At 58.1% G+C, this 17,591-nt stretch overlaps 1 protein-coding gene across 10 annotated transcripts in view; it reads left to right on the top strand.

Annotated features, from left to right (window-relative positions):
• The window catches only part of TLE3 (TLE family member 3, transcriptional corepressor), a 45,666-nt gene extending 28,752 nt beyond the window's left edge, over window positions 1-16,914 (top strand). For 2 of the 10 annotated variants that reach the window (XM_047736794.1, XM_047736790.1), the window contains exons 7-20: window positions 835-1,039; window positions 2,447-2,463; window positions 6,000-6,119; window positions 6,880-6,930; window positions 7,597-7,749; window positions 8,146-8,278; window positions 8,860-9,044; window positions 9,821-9,897; window positions 10,639-10,888; window positions 11,170-11,417; window positions 11,912-12,059; window positions 12,843-12,993; window positions 13,819-13,895; window positions 14,865-16,914. In XM_047736794.1, the coding sequence (XP_047592750.1) occupies window positions 835-1,039; window positions 2,447-2,463; window positions 6,000-6,119; window positions 6,880-6,930; window positions 7,597-7,749; window positions 8,146-8,278; window positions 8,860-9,044; window positions 9,821-9,897; window positions 10,639-10,888; window positions 11,170-11,417; window positions 11,912-12,059; window positions 12,843-12,993; window positions 13,819-13,895; window positions 14,865-14,972 (1,923 nt within the window). In that variant the 3' untranslated portion in view covers window positions 14,973-16,914. Of the gene's footprint in view, window positions 1-834; window positions 1,040-2,446; window positions 2,464-5,999; window positions 6,120-6,879; window positions 6,931-7,596; window positions 7,750-8,145; window positions 8,288-8,859; window positions 9,060-9,820; window positions 9,898-10,638; window positions 10,889-11,169; window positions 11,418-11,911; window positions 12,060-12,842; window positions 12,994-13,818; window positions 13,896-14,864 lie in introns of all 10 variants that reach the window. The other 8 variants (XM_047736792.1, XM_047736788.1, XM_047736793.1 and 5 more) reach the window with 5 other exon arrangements.
• The last annotated feature ends 677 nt before the right edge of the window (window positions 16,915-17,591 follow it).

Genomic DNA, 17,591 nt, shown 5'->3' with positions numbered 1-17,591 from the left:
GGGTATAGCCTGCCCCACAATTCCTGTGGTTCTTGGCACAAAGTTAGGAATGGTAAGATAAAGGCTATTTGTAGTGGCTGCTGGGGAGAGGACCTGGCTGTCCCGAGGGTGTAGGGTATGGTGGGGAAAGATAACACTCTGGGGGCTAATCTGGGTAGGGGTTCCTTGTTAGCTGTTGTTGTGAGATCACTTAATGAGTCATCTGCCTGAGGACACACAGCTAAGAAGCACGACAGCCAGGATTGGAATCCTGGTCCATCTAGTTCCAAACCCCACTCCTGTTACTCTGGTCTCAGCTCTGTTCTCCGCTCTGAGGTCCAGCGACGTCAGCTCTCATTCCACTGGCCCCAAGGTCCTCTTGATCTCGGGAATTTTCTTCTGTGGCCTGGCCCTGGCTCAGCCAGCCAGCCTGGAGTTCCTGAGGATTAGGGAGGCTTCCCAGGATATGGGCTCAGGGTGGGAACCACCAGTTGCGAATGTCTGAAGGCATGCAAGCATGAGCAAGTGTGACTGCTGGCTTAAAAATGGGCCCCCCTCAACCGAGAGGGAGCCCCAATGATTCTTTGGTCCTGAGATGCATGCTTTATTTATCTGGGGCTTGGAAATGGACACTGAGGAATTGTGTCCCGAAACTGGGGTCGGGGGGGATGGGTGGAGAGTTTGGAGACAAAAGTCTGGTGCCTAAACTACCGTCAGTTAACGGGCTTCCTTCAGCCAGACAGCATGTGGAATGAGCTGGGGGGGGTAAGGGTTTTGGAGGGCATCCCCCCCTGCCCCCCAGCAGCCTCCCCCGCCGTCCCTGCTCAGCTGTGCTCACCACCCACTTCATTGCAGCAACAGCAGCTCCAGGCCCAGCATCTCTCCCACGCCACGCATGGCCCCCCGGTCCAGTTGCCTCCCCACCCGTCAGGCCTGCAGCCTCCAGGGATCCCCCCGGTGACGGGGAGCAGCTCGGGGCTGCTGGCGCTTGGTGCCCTGGGCAGCCAGGCCCACCTGACGGTAAAGGATGAGAAGAACCACCATGAGCTGGACCACAGAGGTGCGGCCCAGAGCTGGGGCAGAGGGCAGGGCTGGGCTGGGGGCGGGGGTCCTGTAGGTAGGTCCCACTGCGAGGGGACACAGCAGGGGTTGTCACCCTGGGGCCAGCAAAAGATGGGGAGCCGTCTGTCAGATTTCTGGTACACGGAAGCCAGAGCCCCACTCTCCATGACTACCCCTCCATCCCTGCTGTGAACCTGGAGTTCTCTCGCCTGGAATGCCTCTCGTGCAGCCTCCATCATCCCAGCTACACGCTGCCTATCTTTAAAGGGCCCATTCCTTTAAGATGCCTTCCAGTCTGCGCTGGCAGCTTTTTTCCAGGAGAGTTGAAGAGCTGGGGTCCCAAGAAGGAACCCTTGGTTGCTGTCCTCTTGTAGCCTGCCCCTAGAGAGTGTTTTGTCCTCACCCAAGAGCATAGTCCTTCAAGAACAGGGGCCACATTCCAGGCTTTTAACTTAGCGTATGTGTCTCACCAACGCAGGTGCCTTGGAAAAGGTACACAGTTGGCACTCAAGTAAAGACTTACAAGTCGACTGTCTTTAAGCAGAGATCGTGATTGCTGGGGAAGGAACAGTCATGGCTCCCTGGCAGGCCCTTTTTCAAAAGTTGCCATGTCGTGTGGTCTGCCCTTAGACATTTTTCCCCCATTTTATTGAGATAGAATTGACCTGCAGAAATTGTGCGAGCGGAAGGTGTGCACCAGAATCTTATTGGCCCTTGGCTATTGCCCAGGACATCTGGCCCAGGCCAGAGCACCAGGGCAGCAGCAGAGTGTGGGAAACAGAGACTGAGTTGTGTGTCCCTGCAGAGGGCTGGCGCACTAGGCAGAGGAGAGGGTGTCCTTACAGCAGAGAGGAGAGTCAGGGAGCTTATGCTTGGCCACGCAGAATAATAGAAGCTTCTCTGCAAAGACACACAGTGTGGTGTTAGTTTAAAAAAAAAAAAAAAAAAACAACAAAAACCAATCCCACAGTTCCTTTATTTGTTTGTTTCTTTGAAACAATAACATGCTCAGTACCCAGATCCTTTGCAAACGGGTAGCTTTTAAAAAGCAAGTGGCAGGGATCTGGGTCCCCTTGTTGGCATGTCAGGGAGAGCAGGGCCACGGCCCCTGCCCCACCCGGGACTGGTGGCCAGGGAGAGAGCATGGGGAATGGAGGCGGTTAACTTGCAAAGTGGGAAATGTCACCTAATGACCCTGCCTTGGCTGACCCACAGTGACTCAGAGAGCTAGGTCTGCTGCCCATTTTAAAACCCATCAATGAAAAAAAAAAAAAAAAAAAAAAAACATCAGTGAGCAAAGCATAAAAGCCAGCTGCATAAGACTGACCTTTTTTTTTTTTTTTTTTTTGTCTTTTTCCCTTGGGGGGCCTGACCCTCCTCCTGTCCGGGCCTTCCATCCCCAAAGAAAGAGAATCCAGTGCGGTAAGTGTCATCCCTCTGGAGCCTGTGGAGTGTGGGGTGCTGGTGGGGGGAGAAGGAAGGGGGACCATCTGGGATCCTGGGGTTGTGGGGGGATCTTGCCAGCCTTTCCACCCATCATTTGGCCAACAAGTAGCTTTAAGTGAGCTCTAACCCTCTTTTTTATGAGTGGTGATTAACCAGAGAGGTCAGCTGACCAGTTCGTGGAGTCCCCAGGCCCCCACAAGCAGCCTGGGGGTCTGGTGTTCCTGGTGGGGTCGCTTCCCTCCTCCCAAGTTGGCTGCCCCTGTCTGATCCTGTATCCTCCTCCCTTCCTCCCAACGCCTGAGGTTTGTCCGTGTTCTGGGCTTAAACTCGGTTTAAGAAGGTGCTAGCGAGCGAGAATCAGGGCCAGGCATTCTGCACGTCTGCCAGCTCTGAGATTTGTCGTAAATCTTCCTGATCACACTGAGGCTCAGAGGTTCTGTTTCAAGTGAATAAGCCTTCTGAATAAGCGCAGTGGAGTCTGGATAAAAAAAAATCCTCCAGCGATTAGCAAAGCTATTTTATTCCTCATCGCTGTCCTTGTATCTGGGGCCATCTAATCTGCAAGGATGGCTTTGGTTATTACCTCGTGTTAAGTAGGACTTGGAAGGTCAGGCAGTTAACTAACCATCTAGATGGCAGCTTCCTCGGGCAGCTCCCTCCCGACCCCCTTCCCTCCTCCCGGCCCTCCACCAGGCTGACTTTTTAAACCTCCCAATTAGCAACGGCGCTCTCACCCCCTCTTGACTTGCCAACGTGCTCAGAAATCCGGGTGCACGTTGGGGCCCAGCAACGGCTAGGGTATATCCAAAAGGGAAGCTGAAAGTCCATTTTGATTGCTTGAGCGTTGATCCTCAGAAAGTGGCATTTTTGGAGAGTTGGGCTGGCCTAGATAGGAGTCGGGGGCTGGACTGGACCCCTCCAGGCCTGGGTCTGGTCCTGGCTTCATGGGACACCGGGTGGCTCTCTCGGCTTCCCTGAGCTGCGGTTTCTTGGTCTGTGCCATGGGCATATTCCTGTGCAGCCAAGCCTCTCCGCTTAGGAGACCCCCTCACAGCAGCGCCCAGCCTCCGGGAGGTGACCTGGTTAACACGACCTGCTGCTGAGTGACATGAGGGTTTGACGCCCGACGCCCTCTGTCTTCACGTCCTCCTCCCCATTGCTGTTTGCATTTGGCTTTGTGCCCCTGTCTGTGAAAGCTTTCTGCTCCAAGAATCCCCTGGGGAACCCCCCAAGAGCTGAGCTCCTCACTCCGCAGTGCTGGTCCACACCCGTGCTTGGCAGACTCCAAGAGAGGGGGCCCCCCTCGGGCTCCCGGACTATCGGGAGCAGGGTTGGGGGGGTGAGGAGTCAAGCCGCCATCCATCCTGGGGCGGTGGCAGCCTCGGTCCTGCAGCCTGCCGAGAGCAGCCCTTTGCAAAGCAGGTTGTCAACAGATGAGGCCCCCGCAGGAAGGACAGGGCTGCGGCCGAGGGGGAGGGGGACGGCTGGGCGGGCTGGAAGCTGTCCCGGAGGGGTTAGTCTGGAGTCCAATTAGAGGTAGCTTCATTCATATTTCCTTGCCTCGCCGAAGCAATAAAAAATACTTAGTTTTTTGGCCGCCTGCCAGCCAGAGGCGGGCTGGATCGATGCCGCTAAATGCTTGACATGACTCTCTCCAGTAGCGGCAAGGGTTTTCAGCCTGACTGCAGGAGAAGAAAGGGCTCACTGTTCCCCGAGCCACGGACCAGGTCGCAGGGAGAAAGCCGAGCAGCCGCGCGCCCCCTCTGCCCCGCTCCCCGCCTGCCCGCCCGCCCGGGAGCCTTGCTGCCCAGCTCGGGGTGGCCGCTGCCGTGGGAGGAAATGAAATGCCGCTGGTTTCTGGGCCAGGCTCGCAGCAGCTAATTGAATTGCGGTGTGTGCGCCTCGCCGCCACTCCCGCCCGGCGCTGGGGAAGGCTGAGCTGCACTTCCATTAGGACCTCCATTTTTTCTTCAAGGCTTGATAACTCTGCCATTTTAATTTGCTTCAGGCAGAAACTTGGCAGGGAAGGGCTGCGCAGGAACCGGCTTAGGAAAGGAAATGAAGTTCTGCGGTTCCCACACCGTCCCTCCCCTCCAAACACTAGCACTGGCCTCCAGGAGAGTGGGGGAGATGGGAGGTAGAGGCTCATTCCCTACCCGCCCCCCGCATAGCCCCTGGCCTTTCGCTGTCCTCTGCCTGCGTCTCTCTGGGTTCCCTGCATGGCCATGTCCAGCACGTCCACACTGCCGGGGGACGTGGCCAGACCGGCCTTGCCCGGCCCTGCAGTCCAGCTGTGCGCCCCAGGAGAGCAGGGGCTGTGTTTGGCTCCTTCCTCCATCCCTGGCACCCAAACTCTGGCCTGATCTAGGGTGGGTGCTTAGGAGAGGCGGGGGATGAGTGGTGAGTGATGAAGGAAGGTGTAGTTTGGTTTCTTAGAAAGGAGTAGATCTCAGCGGCCCCCTGGAGGGGCATCGGTTCTGATACCGCCCTGGCCCAGGTCTGGAGGGCACAGGCCGGCTGGCAGGTACTGTGGCCGGTAGCTCCTCCCTCCCTGCTCCCCAGCCCAGTGCTGCCGGCCACCATGTGGGCCGTTCCTGGCCCCCGTCAGGGCCCCAAGCCAGCTGGACTCCATCCTCTGTGGGATGCTCTCCGCCTGCCTGTGCTGGTCCAGCTTGGTCTGCCGGCCCTGACCCGCTCTTCCCAGGCCTTGGATTCCAAACTGTTGCTGGGCTTGCCTGCTTTGGAGTTTGAAGGGGGAACTCATTGAGCCCTTCCAGGCCCCGCTCAGGTTTCCTTCATGTTGCCCCCCATGGGGGGCTTTGGGCGCGTCTCCCAACCTCTCAGGACACGATTCCATCTGCCCTTTCACCTTTCCCTGCCTTGCAGAGGGAAAGGCTTCATGAAGTTGGAATTCTTGTTTCTAACACTTTCTCTGAAGTGGCTCAAGGCCTGGCATGGGGTGGGGGGGTAGAATGTTTACACAAAATGCCAAGTTGCCCCCCCATATGTAGAGAAGGCTTATTGGCAACCCGACATCCTCCCTCCCTGTCCGTCTCCCCATTCCAGTTGAGCTAGGCAGTGTTGGATGCGGTTCCCTGTGTGTCCGCTGAGACCCATCTTTCAAGACTCAGTGCAGATTTCTCTTGTCCCTTCTTTGAGCAAATACACAGGGCCGGCCCAAGGTGGGGAGTGAAGGAGGGGTGATCCAGCTCTCAGAATGGAAGACCCCCCCAAAAAAGAATGGAAGATCCCACAGGCTGGGAAGCAGAGAGCTCAGCACAAGCCTGTTTATGTAACAGCTGCGTCATGGCTACAAAATAGAATGGTGCCCCCAGGGCTCCCCCCACCATAGAGACCCTGTCTGGGGAGCTGGGAAGGCTTCCCTGGCGAAGATCCTGTGGGGGGAGGACGACAGGACACACACAACACCTCCGCTGACCTCGAGACCCCTGCGCCTAGCTGTGTCTCGGGGTGCACAAAACGTTCACACTGACTCTCCTCCTGGTTTCCAGAATAACTCCGTGTCGCCCTCAGAAAGCCTCCGGGCCAGTGAAAAGCACCGGGGCTCCGCGGACTACAGCATGGAAGCCAAGAAGCGGAAAGCCGAGGAGAAGGATAGTCTGAGCCGATACGTACGTCTAGTGGGCACCACGAGGCCGGGGCTGGGGGCTGGGGCGTGGGAGCACCTACAGGCCTGACTTGTGGGTGAGTCAGAGGCATGGGGAGGGGGTTGCTGGGTTGCCTGGTCGGGGGGTCAGGATCATACACACACTCTGTGAGCACATGTGCCATGGCCAGGACAGGGAGTAACTGAGGGGAGCTGTGGGTGCCCCCCCAACACAGGCCAGGGCACCCCATGCTGCCATGATGGCCCTCCCACAATCCTGGTCTGCCCCAGGGGGCTGTCCCCGGTGCCCCCGTGCTTTGAGCCTACCCTGCGATCACAGGGTCTGCTGTGGGCCCGGCTGTTAGGATAAGAACTGAAACCAGGGGGATGGCCATGCTTTGCTGCTTGTGGCTCTGGGCGTGTCACCCGAGGGCCTCGGCTGTGTTTCTGGGAGACGAGGCAGGTCACCCCTCCCACACAGAGTGGTGGAAGTGATGACATGAGGCTGGCACGCTTCCTCGTCTGTGATGGTGGCTGCGAAGCCGCTGGAAGGAGCCAAGTATAATGGGGCAGATGTGGGTGAGGCCAGTGAGCGTGGAGTGCAGTGACCCAGACGAGGGCCAGGGGCTGGGCAAGCAGACCGCTGACGTCGGTGGGCCAGAGGGGAGAATGTGTGGATGGTGGGGTTAGGCCCCGGGTTCAGACTCCAGTGCTAGAAGCAGGGGGTGCTTCAGGCTCGGCGTGGGTGGGAGTAGCCCCCCAATGGGCTTCTTTCTTGGTTGCAGGACAGTGACGGGGACAAGAGTGACGATCTGGTGGTGGATGTTTCCAACGAGGTGAGCACAGACAGGCCTGGGTTGCAGAGTGCTCTGCTTGGGGTGGTTCTAGGCGGCCCGTCCCCTGGCTGGGAGCTGTGTGTCTCTGGTGCTGCTCCAGTGTGGCTGGCAGCCTGAGCAGGGCAGCGAGGCCTCTGGTGTTGGGGCCTTGGGCTGCTCAGGAGGAGGAGGACAGGGCTTGGCTTGCATGGTGGCCTGGGTTCCTAGGACAGGAGCCCAGGGGAGGGAGCGCAAGCATGCCTCAGAGGTCCCAGGCAAGGGCCGGCTCCTGTTGCCCATGGTCCTCCAGGTCAGCTCTGTTCTTCCCTCCCATACCCCCACCCCAGCATCTTAAGGGTAGGGGTCATGAGCCCCTTGGGACCTGCTTCAGCAGGGAAGGAGGACCTGGAGAGAGCTGCACGAGGCCAAGAGGCCCCACGGCGCAGATTTGAGTCCTGAACTTGTGTCTGGTCCTGGGCTGGTCACCGTCCCCCACCCCCCACCAGGCCCCAGTCTCCCCATCTGTGGGATAAAGGGGTGAGACCAGACTCCCCACTTCGGGGGCTCCGGTCTCTCAGCCCAGCCCCCTCCCTGGCAGCTGTTGCGCTCCTGCCCCGTCCCTGGCACAGGGACGACTCCTGGCTGGTTGTGGCTGTCCGTGCATCTCTGCATCCCTTGTGCTTTTAGGACCCCGCGACGCCCCGGGTCAGCCCGGCACACTCCCCTCCTGAAAATGGGCTGGACAAGGCCCGTGGCCTGAAAAAGGACGCCCCCACTAGCCCCGCCTCCGTAGCCTCCTCCAGCAGCACACCTTCCTCCAAGACCAAAGACCTTGGTCATGTATGTGGGGTCTGTCGCTGGTGCCACAGAAGCGGAGGGCTGGGGCAGGTTGGGGTGGAGGGAGAAGGTTCTGGAAAAGGGACAAGCTGGAGTGGTCATAATTGGAGAGTAGAGGGGTGGAGTGTGAAGAACATGGATTGGGATTTGGCCCCAGTTCAAACACTGGCTTTCCCACTTATTGGCTGGGCCCTGTGCTACCAGTGAAATGTTGCCGAGCCTTGGTTACTGCATCTGTAAAATGGGAACAATTGCCACAGTCCAAGCTAAATAAGGTTGGGCAAGAATTGAGGGGCTGTTGGGCAGAAGATTCAGAACTGGGGCTGGCACTGTGTAGTGTGGCCAGTTCCAGATGCACACCTCTTGAGAGAAAGGAATCTTGGTGTCTTCCCTGTTCAGAACGACAAGTCCTCCACCCCTGGGCTCAAGTCCAACACGCCTACTCCAAGGAACGATGCCCCGACTCCAGGCACCAGCACGACCCCAGGGCTCCGGTCGATGCCGGGCAAACCTCCAGGCATGGACCCGATAGGTATAATGGGTAGGCACGCTGGGGCTGGGGCGACCACGCTGGTGGGTTGGGGTCTGCCCGGGCCAGGGCTGGAGCTGCACGGCTAGGCCAGAGCTCTGAGCACTATGTGGGAGTTGGGGCTCTCCCGGGACCTGCCTCCAGGGGGACTCCACGGCCAGGTTTGAAGAGGACATGGACACCTGGTGGGTCAACACTGATGTCAAGGGCTCACTGAGGCCACTGTTGGACTCGGCGTGTGCAAGGCGCTTCAGATAGGTCAGGACACCTGTAGTCTATCCCCAACTGTGTCATTAGTTCTGTGACACTCTCAGCAACTCCCTTCTCTGGGTCTCCATGTCCTGCTCTGTAAGAAGAAGTGGGCACGTCTCTCAGCTTGAACCTTTCGGACTGCGGGGACCAGGATCGCAGTTAAATGGGGTCAGTCCAAGAGGACGGCCTGGAGCAGGCAGCTTTTTGAGTGCAGGAAGGATTGCTGCGGGGCTGGGAGGCATCCTGGTGGCCCGAGCTTTGTCCTGGAAGGAGGGGTGGGCCTGCTTCCCCTGGTGCCCCCCACCCCCCAGCTGACACCCGCCTCCTTGCAGCCTCGGCCTTGCGCACGCCCATCTCCATTACCAGCTCCTACGCGGCCCCCTTTGCCATGATGAGCCACCACGAGATGAACGGCTCGCTCACCAGCCCAAGCGCCTACGCCAGCCTCCACAACATCCCACCGCAGATGAGCGCGGCTGCTGCTGCTGCCGCCGCTGCCTATGGCCGATCACCAATGGTGAGCTTTGGAGCTGTACGTAGACCTTTTGGCTCCTTTTGTGGGGGTGGGGAGCGGTGGGGGGGACTGGGAAAGGAGTAGGGAGTTGGTGGGGGTTGTCAGGCAGCTGCCTCTGGGCAGAGTGTTTATTAGAAAAAGAAAGGAACAAAGCTTTGGGGTCAGCAGACCTACCCCCATTTGGCTTGTTAGTCCTCAAAAGACCTTATGCAACTCAGGCCCGCCCCTCCCCCTGCCCAGGCCATCTTTTTCCATCTGGAAAGTGGGACTGCTGTCTTTTTCTGGGCTCCATGGGGGTGGGAATCCCAAAAGGAGTCCCGTGACTTCCACATAGCCTGGGTTTGGTAAGTGAGGCTTCCCATACCAAGAATGAGTTTGGATTTGGGTCGGCAGGGAGGGGTTTTTTCTCAGGAGACAGTTTCTCTCCTGGGTGGCCTCCTCTCCCTGTGACGGGCCCACCGGACACCAGGGGAGAGAAGGAAGTGGGGCCGGGTCAGCTCTGCCTGGTAGGACAGGGAGCGCTGGGGGTGTGGGGCTCAAGGGTACTGGCTCACAGTTGGTGGGTCTGGACTGTCACCCTGTCCCTCCCACTGTCCTGGGTAAGACACCTGGCCTGCTGGACCTGTTTTTCCTCTGAGACCATAGGCTGTGCTCTGTCTTCTGGGTTTTGAAGAGGGAGCACTGTGCTCAGGACGTAGGAAATGGTGAAGGAAGAGGCTGAGGGTAGGGACTGCAAGGCGGCCTCCCTCACTAAGGGCTGGCCTTGTCTTGCCTTACAGGTTGGTTTTGACCCTCACCCCCCCATGCGGGCCACCGGCCTTCCCTCAAGCCTTGCCTCCATTCCTGGCGGGAAACCGTAAGTTCTGGCTGGCTCACTGCATGCTCCTTGGGGAAGGCACACAAACCCCTACCCCTCTCCCTGACCTTGGCCTTGAGAAGGTGTCTGTCCCCTAGAGGTACCCTAGAGACCAGGTTGGAGCTGCAGGAAACAGCTGCCTGGCCACACTTCTGATCGGCCCTGGGGCTCCTGCTGAGTGGGGAACTGAGAGGGGGCTGGGGAGCACCTCCATTGATGGGGCCTCCCTAGCCCAATGATGTGAGCACCCCAGCCTCAGGAGCTCCTCTGGGTTTGAGCTGCGGGAAGCACCCCTAGCTAGCACCCACAAGTGGCCTAAAACAGCAGGCAGCCCATGCTGGCTCACCTCTGGCTCCGACGTACTCCATGATGCATCCTGGGGGGCACACCTCTTTCCCTCCCTGTTAACTCCTGGGCTTGCAAAGGAAGAGGTGACCTTCAAGCCGAACCCTTTCCACAGGGATTTAGAGATGGTAGGAAAGGGCATTCCGCGGCCCATGTGGGGCCAATCACGCGGTCGAGAGCCAAGGGTCTGGGGGCAGGAACAGAAGTCAAGGCTGGGTTGTTAAGCAGCCCCCTACCCTGTAGAGCCAGGCCAAGGAGGTTGGGGTGCCTGGGTTTCCTAAGATTTGGGGGGGGGTACAGAGGTGGACCAGTCAGGGTGGTGCCATCTGACCTGGGTTGGACTCGTGGGAACTGAGAGGATTGCGGATGACGGAAGGGATGGGTTCTCCCTTTTAGGGCATACTCTTTCCACGTGAGTGCTGACGGGCAGATGCAGCCCGTGCCCTTCCCCCACGACGCCTTGGCCGGTCCCGGCATTCCCCGCCATGCCCGGCAGATCAACACACTGAGCCACGGGGAGGTGGTGTGTGCTGTGACCATCAGCAACCCCACGCGGCACGTCTACACGGGTGGCAAGGGCTGCGTGAAGATCTGGGACATCAGCCAGCCGGGCAGCAAGAGCCCGATCTCCCAGCTGGACTGCCTGGTGAGAGGCCCCAGGACCTCAGACATTTCCTTTGGCTGGTGAAGGGGCACCCTGGCTGGGCAGCGAGCTGGCTGGTGGACCCCTGAACCCTGGGTTTACCATCCTTAAGTGGAGATGATACTGAGCTTGCCAGGGTTGGTGAAGACATGCACAAAAGATTGAAGGGTTGTGGGTGAGGGAGGGGACGGCCTCCGGAGGACACTCAGTGTCGCTGGGTGGGATTCTTCTGGTCCCTGGGAGGAGGGGTGGCCAGAGCTCAATGTTGCCCCTTCTCCCTCCAGAACAGGGACAACTACATCCGCTCGTGCAAGCTGCTCCCCGACGGGCGCACGCTCATTGTGGGTGGCGAGGCCAGCACACTCACCATCTGGGACCTGGCCTCGCCCACGCCCCGCATCAAGGCCGAGCTGACGTCCTCAGCCCCTGCCTGCTACGCCCTGGCCATCAGCCCTGACGCCAAAGTCTGCTTCTCCTGCTGCAGCGACGGCAACATCGCCGTGTGGGACCTGCACAACCAGACCCTGGTCAGGTGCGGCTGCACCAGGGGGCAGGGGAGCTTCGTTCTCTGGAAGGTCGCGCTGGTCATAACAGGGTCCTGCCCGGGATGCTTTGGCTGTGGGGTGGTCACATCAGAGTGACCCGGCTGAGGGGCGGCCATGTGTCAGGTGATTGGTGTGGGTGGGGACAGAGGGCGCCTCTGCAGAGGGCTCTGAGGAGGGGGAGCGTAGAATCCAGAGCACTGGAGACGAGCAGAGGGAGGGAACTGAGGAAGGAGGGCAGCGGCACCCGGTCACTTGGTGGTGGTTGTGGGGCCTCAGGCGTGGTGGCCCCATGCGAATCCCGCCTCCATTATGACCCCGTCCTGGGGGAGGAGACCCAGCTCTACTGCAAGCTCACCGGATGGCCATGGGTGCACGGTCCACCCCCTTCTCGGCCTAAGTTCCTCTTCTGCTTAGACACAGCTGGCCTTGGCGGTCAGTGGGTCTGGAGGGCTCACTCCCTCTCTCTGCTTGGCCTCTGTAGGCAGTTCCAAGGTCACACAGACGGGGCCAGCTGCATAGACATCTCCCATGATGGCACCAAGCTGTGGACCGGAGGCCTGGACAATACCGTGCGCTCCTGGGACCTGCGCGAGGGCCGGCAGCTGCAGCAGCATGACTTCACCTCCCAGGTGTGCGCGCTCCTCCCCTCCCCCAGGACAGCGTGTGCCCTTCCCTTCAGGGGTCCCAGTGGCTGGGTCAGGGGACAAGGGAGCCCTCACAGGTGGTCATTGCAAATGGACCTGTGACCAACTTGAGCCACCTCGGAGGGCTTCCTGGAGGAGGCAGCAATAGAATAGAATGGAGAAAGAAGGCCCTGGACTTGGATGTACTTGACCCAGCTGCTGTGATTGGATTCTTAGCTCCTTTGTTGTTGAGCACTTTGGCCCCAGTTTTTTCTTCCTTCGTGGGATGGGCATGGTAGTAGCTATGTTGTAGGTGTGGTGTGAGCATCTGAAGTGGTCCCTCTAAAAGCCTTCGCCGTAGTCCGGCTTGTAGAGGATGTTCTGTGGACGTCGGGTAGCCTTATTTTCCGTTACGGTTTGTGTTACTCGTTTAAATGTTCTAACCATACGTATTTAGTATTTTAGCGTCTGTATTCACTTTTTTCCTTAAGGAAAGGCTAAAGCCACAGGGACAGAGTGAAACGCTTGTACCACCTCTGAGTTGGAATGCTGGCTCTCTACCACTTACTTTTTAGAGTCTGCGACCTCTCTGAGCCCCTATGTCCTGGCCCCTAAAAGGCATTCCAGGGCTGAGGGAGAGGAGAGGGGCTTTGCCTTGCAGGTGGAGATGTGATGGGAAGGGGAGCAGTGGGCCCGGGGTCCCTGAGCGGGGCCTTCGAGGAGCCCCTGGGGCCCCAGGTGGAGGGTGGGGGGATAGAGGAGCTGAGTCCGGTCTGCTGCCTCCTGCAGATCTTCTCACTGGGCTACTGCCCCACTGGGGAGTGGCTGGCTGTGGGCATGGAGAGCAGCAACGTGGAGGTCCTGCACCACACCAAGCCGGACAAGTACCAGCTGCACTTGCACGAGAGCTGCGTGCTGTCACTGAAGTTTGCCTACTGCGGTGAGCCTCAGGGGGCCGGGAACCCCGGGCAGCCTGGCCTGCCCTCTGCGCAAAGGCGGGCCCAAAGCTGAGAGCAAGGCAGAGCCTCTGCGCCAGCCACGTCCTGGAATCCAGCCTCCCGATCCCGACTGTTGTCATTCATGTTCAGCGTCTGCGCCCCTCCCCGCCATCCTTGTCCCTTGGATGCAGATACGGCCACAGGGTATCAAGCACTCATGGCAGCAGGCTAAGACTGTGGGCTGTGGTGGCAGACAGCCCCAGGTTGGATCTGCTTCTCACTGGTCTGGCTGCGCAACCTCAGCTCTCCCCATCGTCTCCGCCTGCCGGGGGTTCTTTCTCCGAAGCGGCCCGGGGCCCCCGTGCGACTTTGGGGAGCAGCAGCGCATTAGCACAGGCAGAGCCTTGCAGAGCCCGAGCACCGGCCCATCTCTGCCTGCGGCTGGCTGGGTCTCCAGACCTCAGGGCTCTGCCATTTCTAGCACTTTCTGCCACCTTCCAGTTGTAAAACTGAGAAGGGTCACTCAGCTGGTGGCTTTAAAAAGAATCTTTTGGGGAAAGGCAATGACTCTGATGAAGTGCAAATCCTACTGTTCTCCATCCTGGCTGTGCCCACCGCCCCCCGCCCCCGCCCGGGGCTGCAGAGAGTTCGTTCTGGGAGGGTCTGTGGGTCCGTTACAGGTCTCCCTTACGAAATGCCCCCCACCAGCCGAGAGTCCAGCTGTGGCCCACACCACCTCTCCATGGCAGCCAGCCGTGTCTGGGGTGGGTCTTGCTTTCCAAGGCAGCGAGCCATGAGCTGACGTTCCCTTTGCCACCCGCCTGCAGGCAAGTGGTTCGTGAGCACTGGGAAAGACAATCTCCTCAATGCCTGGAGGACGCCGTACGGAGCCAGCATATTCCAGGTACCGCCTGGGGGCCCCCGGCTCCTGCCCCAGGTCTGGGCCTCCCCCTGGGGATGGGGATGGCCCCTTCCAGCCTTTATGTGCTGGGGGTCCGGGATGGGTCCCCTGGAGCCAAGTCCTGGGACGCATCAGCGGGCCACACACTGCTTCTCATGGCCTCTGACCCATGGGGCGAGGGCTTTTAAGCGGGGATTCTACAGGATTTCTAGAGCAGGGAGTTAAGTCATGTTCTTGGTTCTGGCCGGTGCACTGAGCACTCACGGGTGGTGCACTGGACAGCTCTTTCCAGAGTAGTGTTGCCTGATACTCAAGTAAGGTTGTGTTTCGACACCTCAGGGTAAGGAGTGAGGTGAGGCAGGAGAGGATGGTCTGGAAAGAGATGGGAGAGCGGGGAGAGGCTTTTGGTGATTTTTCAAGATCTGGGTTCCGACATACAGCTCTCACTCACGCACAGTCTTGACCACACACACGCACGTGTATGCGTGCACACACAGTGTGCTCCCAGCCTACAAGACGCTTTCGGGACCTGTGCTGGGACTGTATGGCATCCAGAGTGTCCCATGTGTAACCCTCAGAGTCTCCCTAGTCACATGGGACGCTTCGGGTCGGGCGTAGGTCCCCTTCCTAGCTCGGCCCGGTGGCTGCCCACACCCTGATCTGAAGTGCTCAGTCCTGTCTGTAAACTCCGGGGAGAAGCTCGTGCTCCCATGCTCTTTCGGGCCATACAACTCCAGGATCCCCCTGGACCCTGCTCGTGAGCCTTTCCCGGTGGGAAAGCCGGAGGACAGGGCATCTGTTCCCGAAAGTGCCTCTTCAGGTGGTGCTGGGTGTGCTCGGGGTTGGAGCTCTGGGGCTGGCAGGTGGGGCGTGACACACACAGCACAGAAGTCATGCTGAGTACCAGGAAAGTGAGTTTCTGCCCTTTTTTCTCCCCCCACCCTCCTGCCTGTCCTCGCCTTCCTCCTGCAGTCCAAGGAATCCTCATCTGTCTTGAGTTGTGACATTTCGGCGGATGACAAATATATTGTAACAGGCTCTGGTGACAAGAAGGCCACGGTTTATGAGGTCATCTACTAAACAAGGACTCTAACTGGGCTGTCAGACTCTGGGAGAGACAGACTCGGCGGTGACAGGGCGACCCCGCGAGGGGCCCCGAGGCTGGCAGAGGCTGGTGGCGGGCAGCCGAGTGGTCCAGGGCTGCGCTCCGGCAGGCCGAGAGGGTGCGCCCGCCACAGTCCGGACCCCTGGGCATGGACCCCCGTGTCTCACGGACTTCGATGGATGTTTCTCCTCCTCCCCGTCCACAACCCTGGCAGATGCTACAAGTAGATCTCTTTGGAGGGTTGGGGCTCCAACCCCCCAACAGACGCCCTCGTGAATCTCCATCTTTCCTTCCCCTCTGTTTTGCTCTGTGCCCCTGCCCCGGGGCGGGGATGCCGGAGTGGACCACGTGCTTGTGCTGGGGGAGGGGGGGAATCTCATTTTCCCAATTGTGCAGCGCACAACGTTTGTGAAAAATGTAAATAACAGACTCCTCTATCTCGGACTGGTCAGTGGGGGAGGAGGCTCCTTCCCACCGAAAACGCTAGCCGTGTACTTCGCCTGCTGTATTTGTAATCCACTCGTGGTGGTGGCTTTTTTTTTTTTTTTTTTTTTAAAGGGACATCCCCATCTGGGAAGGGGAGGCCGGGAGGGGGAGCCAAATGGAGAGGGCGTGGAGGGGGCAGAGGAAGGGAGCCGCAGCCAGTGACCAGACTGACTCGGAAGTGGGGTCCCTGGGATGAGCGTACCTCCCCGTGGACTCGGGAACAGCCTGAGGCCTGTCAGGACCCTGGCAAGGCTTGCTTGGTGGCCAGCTGGGCTGACGAAGGTCGGACTTCTTGTGGCCGCCTGCGCTTGCCTCCCTCTGTCTCAGGGGTCTGACTCTTGCTCTCTCTTTCCTTCTTGCCTCCCTCACTCTCTCTCTCTCTTTGGTGCACACTCTGTTATGATGAGGAGAGGTGGAGGCGTAAAGGAACTCCATCTCTGGCCCTTCTTGATCTTCGGATACAACCTTCAAAGGACAGAAAGAGGAAAGCATAGCAACTCAGCTCAGGGAGCTACCAGAGAAAAATAGCAAAACTGATGTGGGTGCTTTTTTTTTTTTTTTTTTTTTTTTGAATAAGAAGAGTTAGAATCGATGTCCTTTATAAAATGCCTTCTCCCCCTTTCCTGTTTCAGACCCCCTCCTCTCTCCCTAGAGGGGAAAAGCGTAATCAACCTATAAGAGTTGGGAATCCGAAGGGATACTCTCCCCCCCACCCCCTCCCCAACCCGGGCCCACCCCAGGGGGCACAGCAGGGCTGAAGGACCCGGGGTTGGGTGGGGACCCCGGTCCTGGCACTGTGGCGATTTCTTGTAGCTTTCAGTCTTTCCTTGGAGCCCAAACGGTTTACAGGTAGAAAAATCGTCTCCCGTAGGTGCCACTCTTTGGTACCAAAATGTTCTGAGGTATTAGGATTTGGGTTGTTTTTTTGTTTTTGTTTTTGTTTTCCTCCCTTCTTCTTGGTCTTTTTTTTTTTTTTTTTTTTTTTTTTTTTTTAAGGAAAAGCTAAAGGCCGATGTGAGTCCTGGTGATGGGCTCTCCATGGATGTAGCATATGGAAGATAATTTTGATACTGCATTTTTATGGATTATTTTATAATGTGTGATTCTGTCTGGTGAGAAGGAAGGAAGGGGCCCCAGTGGAAACTGCCGGTCTTCAGTGATCTTGCTCCAGGCGAGCAGCTCCCGTGACGTGACCCAGAGACTGTGGAGACTGGCTGGGTGCCCTGTACCTTTTGGAGGGTGGGGAGGGGCCGTCTGGAGAATTTCTCTCTCTCTCTCTGGGTCCCAGGTATGCCTCTGCCATGTCTTGTTAAAGGCTCCAGCCACAAGGGAGGGTGAGGGTAGAAGAAAGTTGATTCCTGAAGAAAAAAAAGAAAATGAAAAGTCATTGTAATGAGCTGTTTTTATATTTTTAAAAGTTGCTATTTAAAAGTTGGCTTGATTGTTGTGTCTTAATTGCCTCTACCTGTCCCTCCTACCTGTTTGTCAGACCTCCCCCCAAAAGAGAGGGGGGCCATTGTCATCTGCACGCCCTGGATTCTGGGTGATTTCCCTTGTCATCCCTAAACAGAAGCTCTTCTGATCTCAAAGCACTTCCCCGCACTGCCCCCAAACCCTAAAAGTCTGATCTCGCAGGACAGTGAGGGGTGGGCGCTGTCCCTGACGTCCCCAGGCCGCCTTCCAGCAGGCCAGGGAATGGTATGTGGGAGCCGGGATTTCCTCTGGGTGCCTGCTCAGGATAAAGTTCCCGGAAGGGAGGACCGCAGATTTATACCAGAGTCTAATTAAACAGTCGTCCGTGCTAAATGTTTTGGCAAAAAATGAAACACAAAGAACTTCAAGTGTAAAGTGTCTTTGAATGTCTGGGCTCTGAAAGCCTTCACCATCTCAAGTTTCAAGTTAGATGTCACACGGGGGACCTCAGTCTCTAGTTCACAAAGCTGTGCGTGAAGGCTTTCAGAGGGAGTATTTTGCAGAAGGGGGAGCAGGGTAGGAAATGCAGGCCAGTGCCCGGAGGGAAGCAGGGCTAGGTTGCTTCTGAGGCTCTGGGATTTCCTGCACCCAGTAGAGAAACCTTTCCTAAAGCTGGGGACTAACATGGTTTCCAA

This window comes from Lutra lutra, chromosome 7, assembly GCF_902655055.1.
Source record: "Lutra lutra chromosome 7, mLutLut1.2, whole genome shotgun sequence".
NCBI lineage: Eukaryota > Metazoa > Chordata > Mammalia > Carnivora > Mustelidae > Lutra > Lutra lutra.
This window is presented reverse-complemented; position numbering and strand designations above follow the sequence as displayed.